At 39.3% G+C, this 13,694-nt stretch overlaps 1 protein-coding gene across 1 annotated transcript in view; it reads left to right on the top strand.

The window, feature by feature from the left end:
* The window catches only part of BBS7 (Bardet-Biedl syndrome 7), a 34,756-nt gene extending 22,201 nt beyond the window's left edge, over nucleotides 1–12,555 (top strand). Inside the window, exons 10-19 of the mRNA XM_060246836.1 lie at nucleotides 1,001–1,103; nucleotides 1,973–2,165; nucleotides 3,976–4,050; nucleotides 7,337–7,402; nucleotides 8,082–8,221; nucleotides 9,328–9,492; nucleotides 10,224–10,333; nucleotides 10,422–10,525; nucleotides 11,171–11,294; nucleotides 11,934–12,555. Coding sequence (XP_060102819.1) covers nucleotides 1,001–1,103; nucleotides 1,973–2,165; nucleotides 3,976–4,050; nucleotides 7,337–7,402; nucleotides 8,082–8,221; nucleotides 9,328–9,492; nucleotides 10,224–10,333; nucleotides 10,422–10,525; nucleotides 11,171–11,294; nucleotides 11,934–12,070 — 1,217 coding nt within the window. The 3' untranslated portion in view covers nucleotides 12,071–12,555. The remainder of the gene's footprint in view (nucleotides 1–1,000; nucleotides 1,104–1,972; nucleotides 2,166–3,975; nucleotides 4,051–7,336; nucleotides 7,403–8,081; nucleotides 8,222–9,327; nucleotides 9,493–10,223; nucleotides 10,334–10,421; nucleotides 10,526–11,170; nucleotides 11,295–11,933) is intronic.
* Nucleotides 12,556–13,694: the final 1,139 nt, after the last annotated feature.

Consider the following 13,694-nt stretch of genomic DNA (forward strand, 5'->3'; position numbering starts at 1 on the left):
CATAATCTACTTTCCTATTTTATTTATTTTCTTAAAGATTCTTTGTTGAACATGTACATTAAAAATCAAATATTTAAACTTTTTGCTTAAACTGTACTGTCTGGAGCCTAAGATTTAAATATTACACACAAATTTCACTGAATTTAATAGGATTCACCAGTGCGTAGTTAATGACATAATTTCACTCTGAAAGTTTAAAAGCTAGTTAATTGTTTTTTGAAAAAATTAATTGGATAACAGCCCTAAATTCCACATTTATTGCTGACCTAGAAGCAATTTAGGTCAGTTATGAACTCTAATGCTCTGGGGCACTGGCATGTTTAAATGGCCCTTGAAACTGTTTTCTGGGCTAGCTTCATAGCAATGTTGGATACCACAAAGCACTGCCTGGTGAAAAGGAGATGCTGACTGCACTGCTCATCCCCCATTTGCGATACAATCTCATTGTCAGAGTTGAAAATGCTGTGGCTTGTGCTGATCAAATGAAGCCAGTTTCCACGTTTTCTATTTTGATACCTTCTGAGGTTGTTAAGGCTGGAGCAGAAATCCAGAGGCCTGGCCAGTCCGAAGAACTTCATATGCTTTTCAGTTACTGGTAGGGTTGCCAGCCTCCAGGTAGCACCTGGAGAGCTCCTGCTATTACAGCTGATTTCCTCATGACAAGATCAGTTCCTCTGGAGAAAATGGCTGCTTTGGAGGGTGGACTGTATGGCATTTTAGAATACTGAGGTCCCTCTCCTCCCTAAATCCCTAGGCTTCATTCCCAAAATCCCCAGGTGTTTCCCAGCCTAGAACTGGCATCCCTAGTTACAAGGGCTAATTTTGCACATCCTGTCCTGCATCTGAAAGGACTCTTAAGCACATACCCTGCAGAGTCGCTCACTACTATAGGTCCCATTCTCAGATCCCTGATCTAAGCCTGGTAGTCCCTTATGGTGGTACTCTTTTAACAGTAAATACTTTTGAACATTTTCATAATTTTATATATATGCTTTTTTAGGATGGATGTCAGGACTGACTACAGAACCTGTCCATAGAGAATGTGGGTCAGGAGATGAAGTAAAAATGAGTCATGAAATACAGAACAAGATTTTATCCTTAAGGTAATGTAATAGTTTTCTTAAAAGAAGAAAATTATAAATAACTTAATAGGTTCACTGTTTCACTTAATAGGTTCACTGTTTCGTAAATTGGATTTAAATTCATCAAATTCATCAAATTGGATTTAAATTCATCAGCCATCATTGTATCCTGTTGTTGGATAAAGGGGTGGGGTGGGAAGTGCATCAAAATCTTTGTTATGTTAATTGAGTTCCCATACTTCATTCACTGTGCCAGAGTTCAAAGTATAGATTTAATTGCACCATTTGGTTTTGTTTAAACTCCCCTAGAATTGTTGTCTTTCAGATGTTAAATAGCTATTTTGTTGAAATAAATTTATTTTTTCTCTTCAAAATTTAATCAAAATAACACCAACACTATCACATTTCTGTTTTGTAATATGCAAGAAGGTGACTAATGATCCAGGTCTGTGATACAACAAAGGGGGAAAAACAACCCTCAAACTGAAAATTTTGTTTGTTTCAAGAAGCTGTTGCACTGAATGTGACATAACCAAAACATGTTCCTGCTTCGAATACTTTTTGGAAAAGCTGTACATAGGTTTTACAAATGAGTAAATGATAAAAGTTTAGTGTGATATTAGGAAATCTTGACAAAGACCATATCAAAAATAGAAAATATAATCCCACTGTTTTAAATCTGTAGTACGCTTTTCATGTATGTCCTTTAGAACTGGAATTTTTCAAATAAGATAGTTATGTCCTACATTAACAGAATTATTTCTGTTAGTGAATTATTCCTTTACTGAAAATAGATGGAAATAAAAATTCATCTGTTTTTGCATAGAAAGAAGAAAAAAACAAGCCAGGATAAATTCTAATAGTTCACGTGCCATTTTGTTTTGCTGTAGAAATGATTTGGAACACCTGCAGGTCAAAGTACTGGAGGAGCGTGAGAAATACCAGCTGAACTCTCAATCCAGCACTGCCGTTTCAACAGTACCGACTTTTAGTATAAATGATAAATTTACCTTAAATAGAGATGATGCCAGCTACAGTCTTGTCTTGGAAGTCCAGACAGCTATTGACACAGTTTTGCTACAAGTGAGTAGTCACAGTAATGTGCTAGATCTCTGCATTTGGAATCTTTTATTTAATCCAATGACTTGGTTGACTTGCTTTGCCTTGTAGAATTTATGTCTGAACTGTAAAATTTCACCAAGTAAAAATTATTTAAACTTTCTCTGAATTTTCCTCTCCTTGGTTGAAGCTTAATTTTTCTGCATAATTCAGGTTTCTCTGCCTATACAGAATTCTCCCTCATGGATGGCCCCATTTTGTTTGGCATCAAAGGGAATGATGTTTGTGGGTTGGGCTGATATTAAGAATATAAGAGAAGCCATGTTGGATCAGGCCAATGGCCCATCCAGTCCAACACTCTTTGTCACACAGTGGCCCAAAAAAGTGCCATCAAGAGGTCCACCAGTGGAGCTAGAAGACCTTCCACTGTGCCCCACCCCCAAGCACCAGAATACAGAGCGTCACTGCCCCAGACAGAGTTCCAACGATAAGCTGTGGCTAATAGCCACTGATGGACCTCTGCTCCATATGCTTATCCATTCCCCTCTTGAAGCTGTCTATGCTTGTAGCCGCCACCACCTCCTATGGCAGTGAATTCCACGTTAATCACCCTTTGGGTGAAGAAGTACTTCCTTTTATCAGTTCTAACCTGACTGCTCAACAATTTCATTGACTTACCACGAGTTCTTGTACTGTGAGAAAGGGAGAAAAGTACTTCTTTCTTTACTTTCTCCATCCCATGCATAATCTTGTAAACCTCTTATCATGTCACCCTACAGTTGACGTTTCTTCAAGCTAAACAGCCCCAAGCATTTTAACCTTTCTTCATAGGGAAAGTGTTCCAACGCTTTATTGTACACAGTATTTCAAATGAGACCGCACCATCTATTTGTACAGGGGCATTATGATACTGGGCTGATTTGTTTTCATTTCCCTTCCTAATAATTCCCAGCATGGCACTGGCCTTATTTATTGCAATCGCACACAGTCGTGGCATTTTCAGTGAGTTATCAACCACGACTCAAGATCTCTCTCTTGGTCAGTCTCTGCCAGTTCACACCCCATCAACTTGTATTTATAGCTAGGACTTTTGGCCCCAATGTGCATTACTTTGCACTTGGCCACACTGAACCTCATCTGCCACGTTGACGCCCACTCACCCAGCCGCAACAGATCCCTTTGGAGTGCCTCACAATCCTCTCTGGTTCTCACCACCCCGAACAATTTAGTGTCATCTGGAAATTTAGCCACTTCACTGCTTACTCCCAACTCCAGATCATTAATGAACAAGTTAAAGAGCATGGGACCCAGTACTGAGCCCTGCGGCACCTCACTGCTTACAATCTTCCACTGCAAAAATTACCCATTTATACTGTTTCTTTCTGATAACAACTCATCATCATCTTGACATTTATTTGCTTATTTTTACACCCCACCTTTCTCCTTAGTGGGAACCAAAGCAGTTTCCATCATTCCCTGTCAGTTAGGTTAGGTTGTGAGTGTGTGACTGGTCCATGGTTGCCCAGCAGGCTTCCATGGCCGAGAGGTGGGTTCAATGCCTGGGTCTCTCAGATCGTAATCCAACACTCTAACCACTGCACCACAGAGACTCCTTTTGTTCCTTTTCATACTCCTATCTCATGTTTGCCTTTTCCTTTTATGCATTTATGTGGAATAAGTGAACTGTTTCTGGTGATGCACAGGTAGAGATATAATATCTACTTTACCTTAATGTGTCTCAGGTAATTTTCCTAAAGAGAGGATGTATTTTCAGAAAAAGCCTTCAGCTATCTTTTTTCCCCTCCTCCTAATCTGGAACTGTTTGTCTCCATAGTGTGATGTTCCAATAGACCTAAAGGATGTGGATAAAAATTCAGCTGTTGTGAGTGTTGTTGACTGTGAATCTGAGGTATGTAAAAACCGAGACCCACATCGCTGTCAACCTCCAGTTCATAGATCAGTTTAATATACTTTGACTATGGATTATATTCCAGTGAACTGTTTTCAGGGAGGAGAAGGGAGACGGTATTATGAGTTACAAGCTCATTGGGAGCGGGGAAGGGGGGGGCAGAAATTGAATGGGAAAAAGCAGATTGGAGCTTGAGTCCCACTGAGGAAAACATAGGAATAAGATGGAGTTCACCTTTTTTGCCAGAAAATGTTATATCAGCAGCAAAATAAAAGGACTAGAACTGACACCTTGCTTTGCAGAGCATTCAAGTCAATGGGATACTTGGAGTCATCCGCTGATTCTAGTAAAGAAAGCAAAATGCATACTAGGCTGAAAAGAGAGAGTAGGCTGAGTTTGACTGTCTCAAGGTCACTCAGTGATTCAGGGGTATTCATTAGGGCCTGGGACTCTCAAGTTATAGTTCAACACTTTACCTCCTGCACCACCACATGCTTAGGAGTTGCCGTTCTAAAACATTCCAGCGTTGGATGTTATGTATTTTAGATTTTTGTTATCTTATTTTATCAGGGCTTCATAATTTAATTTTGAAGTTACTTCTTAAGTTGTTACAAATGCATAACATGAAGCTCCCTTATGCTGAGCTAGACCACTGATCTGTCAGTGTTGCTGTTGTCTTCTCTGACTGGCAGTGGCTCTTCTGGGTCTTTCCATAATCTGATTCTTTTAATGGGAGATTCTGAGGATTGATCCTTGGACCTTCCACCACTGGGCCATAGTCTTGGCCCTTTTCATCAATTATAGAATCAGAGTTGGAAGGGATCTCTAGGGTCATCTAGTCCAACCCCCTGCACAATGCAGGAAACTCACAAACACCTCCCCCTAAATTCACAGGATCTTCATTGCTGTCAGATGGCCATCTAGCCTCTGTTTAAAAACCTCCAAGGAAGGAGAGCCCACCACCTCCTGAGGAAGCCTGTTCCACTGAGGAATCGCTCTAACGGTCAGGAAGTTCTTCCTAATGTTGAGCCGGAAACTCTTTTGATTTAATTTCAACCCATTGGTTCTGGTCCTACCTTCTGTGGCTACGGAAAACAATTCCATACCATCCTCTATATGACAGGCCTTCAAGTACCTGAAGATGGTGATCATATCACCTCTCAGCTGCCTCCTCTCCAGGCTAAACATCCCCAGCTCCTTCAACCTTTCCTCATAGGATTTGGTCTCCAGACCCCTTACCATCATCATCACCCTCCTCTGGACCTGTTCCAGCTTGTCTATATCCTTCTTAAAATGTGGTGCCCAAAACTGAACACAATACTCCAGATGAGGTCTTACCAGAGCAGAGTAAAGCGATATAATCACATCATGTGATCTTCTGTTGATGCAGTCCAAAATTGCATTTACCTTTTTAGCCACCGCATCACACTGTTGACTCATGTTCAGCATATGATCCACTAAGACCCCTAGATCCTTTTTGCACATACTACTGCTAAGACAAGTCTTCCCCATCCTATAACCATGCATTGGATTTTTCCTACCTAAATGCAGAACTTTACATTTATCCCTGTTAAAATTCATTTTATTGATTTTAGCCCAGTTTTCCAGCCTGTCAGGGTCATCCTGTATCCTGTTTCTGTCTTCTTCTGTGTTTGCAACCTCTCCCAATTTAGTATCATCTGCAAATTTAATAAGCATTCCCTCTATTCCTTCATCCAAATCATTGATAAAGATGTTGAACAAAACAGGTCCCAGGACAGATCCCTGAGGCACTCCACGTTACTCTCCAAGATTAGCTACCATCAGAATTGTTGAAGTGTGATATTTAACTTTTTCACATAATTACTAGAACTATAGGTTTTCTTTTTTGCACCAAAACCATATTGGACAGGTAATTTCTCTTGTGTAAAATTCCCAGAACAAATTTCCATGTTTTCTTATAAGATTTTAATTAAGAGCTCCAGAGACAACCTTTTACAGAAAAGCAGTATTAATTAGAAATAATGGCAAACTCTGGTTTGCTGCTGCGTGATTGAGCCTTGTGGGAGCTTCAACCCCACTTATATAAAACTCTGCCCCTCCTCACATGACAAGATTGTTACTTCTGCTTTCCTGGCAAACCATCATTTATTGTTACATTCAAACTAGAAAACTGGCTTACATTTGTGTTGAAAGAAAGGATTCTCGAATAGGACCACACCCGTTTGGAATCCTGGTTTGCAGGGAAAACACAAACCATCTCAGAGTGAATCTCTGCTGTCAGAAGATATTTTCCAGTAGAGGAGGACTTGCTTACCTCCCCTGAAATGCTGATCCTGGGAGACAGGAGAGCCTCATTAACAATATAAGGAGGAAATTTGTAAAAATTGGCCTCCTGCCTTTTTCTTGGGATCCAGCATGTTGCTTGTGGTTCAGTGTTGAAGCATACTGTGGTTTGCTGTGGCAGTGGAAATAATATTTCACTATGTAAAAATGGAGGAGGGAAAAAGTTCACATGAGCAAGCATGAAACTCCTTGGGGCTTATATATGTAGTGGCAAACCATGGTTTATCATTACTTCTGAACTGTGCTTTAGACTAAGATTTCAGGTTTTCACGGCTGGTAACATCATTAGGTTTTGTAGAATCTTTCGGGCTCAAGTGCTGTGTTCTACTGGAGAAAGTTTCATTCTCAGCTGTAGAGAACATCCTCAGTGGCGTTGCAGCCGAAGCAGGCGCTCTGACCTTCTTGGCTGCTGTGCATTGAGTGGGGCCAGGGCTGCTGGAGAGCTGCTATTTCTAGGCTGGAGGGGGTGTGGTGAAAGGGCAATTGGTTTGTGGATGTGCCCATTGTTTGGTGGGGCTTTCTGGAAGGGTAGTGATAAGGAAACTGGCTGTTGAATGTGACCATTGTTCTGTGTTAATTGCTGGGAGGGTTGGAAGGGGTGTGAAGATAAGGAACACGGTTGTTGACTGCTGATTGTTCTGTGGAATGTTCTGGTTGTTCTGTGACTTTCTGCAATTTATAGTCTGAGGGTGTTTTGCAGAGCTGGGTACCAAGATTGGTGGATTCATCCACCAAGAAGGTCAGAGTGCCTGCTCCAGCTGCAATGCCACTGAGGATGTTCTCAGCAGCTGAGAACGAAACGTCTGGAAGGAAAACTTTTTCCAGTAGAACACCGCACTTGAGCTCGAAAGATTCTACAAACCCTAATGTGCTATAGACTACTTTGTTAGTTGACCAAATAAATTTTGAGTCTAGATTCCTGTTTCTAAACAAACTGTTTCTAACTCTCACTGTTCCACAGACAAATGGCAACTTCCTCCTTGCCACTTATCGGTGTCAAGCAAACACAACAAGGTTGGAACTTAAGGTAAATTTTGAGCTACTTGTAAGCCTTTAAGATGCATTGGTTAGAACGTTTGTGTGCTGGTTGCATCTGTTCCTGTCTTGTGAACTTCAGCTAATTTGGAGAAGAACAGCAATGCCATTAAAGGTCCATTGAAGGAAACCCTGTGCAGTTAGATTGGCATAACTATTTTTATAGCTAGAAGAGAAGATGGTAATGAATATAAATTACCGTATTTTGATTTTTCACTTTGATGAGGAGGAATAGCAGTTATGGATCTATTGATCAGATCATATTAGGCAGAAATACAACAGGCATGCTTGCTAAAATGTAGATACCATGGCACTGTTTGTACCCATTTTCTAATTTTTAGTTTAAGTCAAGAGCCTGAGGTACATGCTGAATTTCACAAGGCAGTGTTAAATCCAGCTTTTCAAAGGAATTCCTCATCTTCTCCTTCCAAGTTCTGTAATATATCTGAATAACAATTAGTTATATAAAAAATCTGTGACTTTCCAGCAGATGTTATCAGAGCTCTTCAGTTTTTGTTAATTACAGACTTTCAGTGAAGATATAACACCACCTGTTTTGAAAATATTTCTTGTACATTTTTCTTGATATCTTTTCTATCTAATTTAGAGCTGATTTGCGTATTGATACAGACCTGCAGTATTCACCTTCTTTCTCCTCAATCCTGATCCAGATTCTGTCAATTGAAGGTCGTTATGGGACACTGCAAGCATATGTAATTCCAAGAGTTCAACCAAAAACCTGTCAAGTTCAGCAGTACCAGATTAAGCCACTTTCACTTCATCAGCGGACACATTGTATTGACCAGGACAGGTATTTTCAGTTAGCACATTTTAGTTTAAGCTGAAGAGTTACTTACACAAGTGTACTACACTTCAGAGCTGAATTGATGGCAATGTTGCCAGCAGCTCACCTGTGGTACGTGTAGTGAAAATGCATGGCAATTTGTGTATGTGTTGCTGGATAATGTATTTGTTTGGTTCATGTGACAGTTTTTTATATCTGTTAAATTTTTAGAAGATACAACAGAGTTAAGGATAGAAATCTTAAGCTGAATAATATTTCGAGAGGATGGCTGTGTCATGGGCTTGGTACAGGTCAGAGCAAAGTCCAAGTTCAATCTGGGGTTAAGCCAGAGAGTTTAACTGAAGCGGAGTCAGAGAGCAGAGAGCGAGATCATTGGGAGTCAGAAAGCTGAGAGTACAAGCAAGGATGCAAGAGCTGGGGTGGACACTGGTCATGCTGAAAGTGACTTGTTGCTTTCATGAAGAGCCCAGCCCCAGGTAGGGGCTAAATGGGCCTCTGATCTCCCAATTAGCAGTGGGGAAGCTCTGGTTAAAACTCAGGACTTAGCGACCACCTTCCTTGTAGGCATGCATCCCTTCACTGGGCTGCTGTCTCAGTGGAGTTGGTCCCTCAACCGTACTACCTGTGGGGGTGAATCAGGTGGGCTCCCTGCTTGCAGGTCTGCTGCCAGGTCAGGTGCAGTGAATGCTGACAGCAAGCTGTCAATCTCCGAACAGCTAGAGGGCCCAGCTACAGGCTCAGAAGCACTAGAGCGACCAGCTACGGGCTAAGTTGCCAGCTCAGGCAAAGGTACCATCTGCTCATCGTCATCACCCATGACAGGTTGCTACATGTGTTCTGAACTGGTCTTTGTGGCTTTTTGATTGTGGGCTCAACACTGTTGTTGATTCCAGTAGAACTCATTGCACATAAGTACAGTTATCATTGGTATGGAGAAAAAAAGAAAGCACCACTTTGATCTCTAGCCCTGTCTAAAGATCCTGTTATATTTGAAGATAAATTTTCACCAGCAGAACAGCAGTTGGATACAATCCAAATCCTTTTTATTTCCCACATTACCTAGTCTAATAGGACATTTACTTCCTAGTAACCATTACTGTGATCCTTTTCAGACCCATGAATACCTTAACTCTCAAAGGGCAGTTTAGCTTTGCTGAAGTTCACTCCTGGGTTGTGTTTTGCTTGCCTGAAGTTCCTGAAAAGACACCAGTGGGAGAGAGCATCAGCTTCTACTTTCAAAACACCTTTTTGGACACACAGCTTGAATGTACTTACCGGTAAAATGAATCACAGTTGCTGAAGCATTCTGTTTTTGTTTACAGGGAAGTAAATAAAATGCTGAAATGTAGATCCCTGTTAAAGATAGGAAAAAGTTCACAGTAACAACATACATGTTTCTTCCTTTTACTTAAATTGGTATTGTTTCTCTGAAGCATTGCTGCTGATGTATACCTTAAACATGTTTATTTGGGGAAAGTGCTGTTGATTTTAATAGAACTTCAGGTTTTTAAAAGTGTATTCAGATTAGAATGTCTGGCGACTTCTCCAAGTAGAATGGGAATTAAAGTCTTGTGTAAAAGACAGACTTCCTGTTAACTTTGAAAATATGTATCATAGAGATGATTTAATAAATGCTCTATTTTTGTTACATGTCAGTCAGTTAATTGCCATCATGGCACAGCTGACATGTGCCAGTGCCTCATGGGGTTTTCAAGGCAAGAGATGAGCGGGGATGGTTTGCCATTACCTCCTTCTGAACAGCAGCTGTGGTCTTCCTTGGTGGTCTCTCATCAAATACTAATCATGGCCAACCCTATTTAGCTTCCAAGCTCTGATGAGCTCAGGCTAGTCTGGGCTGTTCATGCTGCTTTGTTATGTGTAATCCACCAAATATTTCTCTGGCAGAATATTTCTGTGTGAGTTATGAGTGAGGCACATGTAGTTGCATGTCTTATGAGAGTAAAATGTATGCACACTGCTCTTTTAATTTTTTAATATTCCTTAATAGGAAAGGGGAGGGAAACTTCAAATCTGATAATATATCTACGATATCTATTCTAAAAGATGTTCTTTCTAAAGAAGCCACCAAAAGGAAGATTAACCTCAGTATATCATGTGGTAAGGATTTGCTTTTATCCTTGATTTTTGTGCTATCTTTGTATTGTCTAAAATACATATTCATATTGTTGAATTGCTTTCTTTTTAGATATCAATGAAGCATCCGTGAACCATACCTTAAAGCTAATCCATCCAAAATTAGAGTATCAATTGATGTTGGCTAAGAAAGTTGAGCTCATAGATGCTTTAAAAGTAAGTCTCTGCTGCATTGCAAAATTATAGGTGCATTGGAGAGACTGTAGGATAATTTACATTGTTATGGATTTGTATTGTTTCAGAACTGTATCTGTGCTTTTAGAAATGCTTTAAGGCTGGTATGGAAAAGACTATGACATTGTCTCAGGCTTCGTATCCTTTTACTTTGTAATAATTATTGTTAATATTAAAACAACTAAACTGCCTTGATATCTATAAGAGGAGATTTGGTGTAAATATAGATGTGTGTGCACTAGAAAGCTATTGTCTGGATGTAGCTTAATTTTTTTTAAAAAGAAATTCTGTACATAGTTGCTGCAAATTGTACTATATAACGTGAAGATATCAATTATACTTAATTGCCCGGATAGCATCTTGAATATACTTCTGGTGAGATGCTCTTTTGCCCTTATGGATTTTTACAAGTATGTTGAAATCTCAGTGAAGCATTGTCTCCAGACTGTTGTAAAAAATAGACTCTTGGCAAAGGAGTATAAACATCACTTGTTTAAAAGGCTGAGATCTTCCGCATCTGTCTACTTCCCATCTCCTACTGGAGCCATACTTTAATCTCCAAAAATTCAAGTTGTTTGTCTTCAGGTTAGAGAGTTAATCTTGTTCTAAATTATTTATTCTTTTAAGGAATTACAAACTCATGAAGGAAATACAGATTTCCTGATTCCAGAATACCGTAATATTGTGGAAGAGGCAGAGCAGCTGCTCAAAGAACATGAAAAACAACCTGCATCCCTTGAGCGACTTTATGGTTGGTTCATTAACACATCTTTGCTACTTTTATTGGTGGTATTCTTTGTTTTTGGTGGCTTCTCCAGTCAAATGTGAAACACCTGTGGCCTTTATCTTCTGTTTACTTTTAAGGGGAAAGACATCAACTTCCAGGGCCGCGTTCATGAACACTCTGTAGTATACGTACAAGAGTTCTGATACATACACAGTCTTTCTCAAAACCAGTAGTTTTTTGCCTTCCACTTCAATGGAGGAAACAGATCACTGCTGATGCATAAACACATACCTTTTGTTGAAATGAGTATAGACGCCCAGGTAGATAGATACCAAAATGCTCACCCAGACATAGCAGAATATTTATTTACAATATATTAAGACTTTCTACCCAATCAAGGTGACTGAGGCATAGGGCTGCTAGTCTCCAGGTGGGGCCTGGAGATTTCCTTTTACAACTGATCTCCAGTTGGCAGAGATCAGCTCCCCTGGAGAAAATTCAATTACTAAACGGACCACAGTGTAAAGATTATAACCATTAAATACAAGGTTATTATATTTGTATTGTTATCACTTACCAAAAGATCTGTTAAATAGCTGTAACTAAGATCCTATAACATTTGTTTTCCTTATTTTAATAATTTTTTTGTCTTTTAATTTTCAGGTATGATTACAGATCTGTTTATAGATAAATTTAAATTCAAAGGCACTAATGTGAAAACCAAAGTTCCTCTCCTCCTGGAAATTTTGGGAACCTATGATCAGAACACTCTGCTTGCTTTTTTTGATAGTGCTGCCTAAGCTACAAGAATTTAAACAGCAAAACTGGACAGTTAGATCTTCATTCATATATGCATTGCTGTCACTTTTCTAAAAATAAACTTAGCAAAAGAGGGTGTCATGGTTCTGTATTAGACATTGTTTAGGAAATTGGTTGATGAAATAGGCAAGAATAGACCATATATGAAAAGATACACTTTTAAAAACTTGAATGGCAGTTGAAAAAAATTAGCATGATGTGCAGATGGATCAGGTACACTTACTCTAAATACGTTATATTCAAAGGTGTGTTTTTTTTAGAAAATGCTGCAGAATGTTCTACATTGTTCTTGCTTTTTGAAGAAACTACCCTTGGAATCTGTTTTTCCAATCATGTAATGAGAAAAACAATGTTTGAAGATTGTAAATCTATAGCCATATGTATACTGAATGTTATAGTACTTTATTTTCTGTGTATTATAGACAATAATGTACATAGAAATTTAATAATAAACTGTTTAATATAACTGGGTTAGTTGTTCCAATTGACTCTGCTAAATAAAACAGTGTGTCGGTCTCCAAAACATATAATTATTAGCATTTAAAAACACATTTAAAAACATACAGCAGGAGGTGGAAATTGCTTCTGCCTGTCCATGGAAGGGGAATGTCCAAGCTAGTAGAAACCATGGCTGACTCAGTTTCAAGAGAAATAATTCGAAAGAATCTTAGGTGGTTTTGTTAAACTGGTTGTTAAACTGGTTTTGTTAAACTGCCCTGGTTTTGTTAAACTGGTTGTTCTGGTTGTGTGATCTAACCCAAATGGAGTTTTGATAGCCCTAGTTCTTGATGAAAAAGTTCTGTTCAACATCGCTGGTTGTCTACCCAGTTGCTATGGAATTAGGCCTTGTACTCAGTTCTTTTTCTTCATTGCTGAGTTTCTTAACCTAATTAAAGGAAGCACATTTTATTTTTGAGATTAAAAGCCTAGGAGGAAAAAAGCCTAAAGCAATTACCAGTAATTAAAGGCAGCAATCTGTCCAGCCTGAATGGCTTTTAATTTATCTAAGGAGAGGGACCCTTTGGGAGGATTCAGTCTCTTTTCTTGTTCTTACAGAATATGATGATGCTTCAGATTTCATCAGACTCCTGTTCTAGTTAGCCTACTATGAGTGGCGAAGGTTCTCAATCTTTGCCATGACAAATTTTAAAATTAGTCAAAACCAAAAGGGTTCTGGACAATCATTTCAAACCTAACCACACTCTGATTTGGTCCAGGGCAGCTATCTAATTACTGAGGAATAAGATGGACAGTAAATATCAGCCACTGTGACTATAGCAGTTAGGTGTGCTAAACCAGGAGACCAAGGTTCAGAGACCAAGGTTCAAATCCCAACTCTGCCAGGGAAGCTTGCTGAGTGACTTTGGGCTAATCATATACTCTCAACCTAACCTACCTTCTGGGGCTGTTGTGAAGATAAAATGTATGTTGCTTTGGGTCCCCTTTAAGGAGAAAGGTAAGTGTCTATAGAATAAAAACAAAATTTAAAAATTGCATAAAATGTTACATTTAAATACATAAAGACGTTTGATACAATCCTCTAACAACATAACAAAACCCTGGGATTTCACAGTCAGTGTTTAATCAGTGCAGCAAAACTAGGAA

This window comes from Heteronotia binoei, chromosome 9, assembly GCF_032191835.1.
Source record: "Heteronotia binoei isolate CCM8104 ecotype False Entrance Well chromosome 9, APGP_CSIRO_Hbin_v1, whole genome shotgun sequence".
Lineage (NCBI taxonomy): Eukaryota > Metazoa > Chordata > Lepidosauria > Squamata > Gekkonidae > Heteronotia > Heteronotia binoei.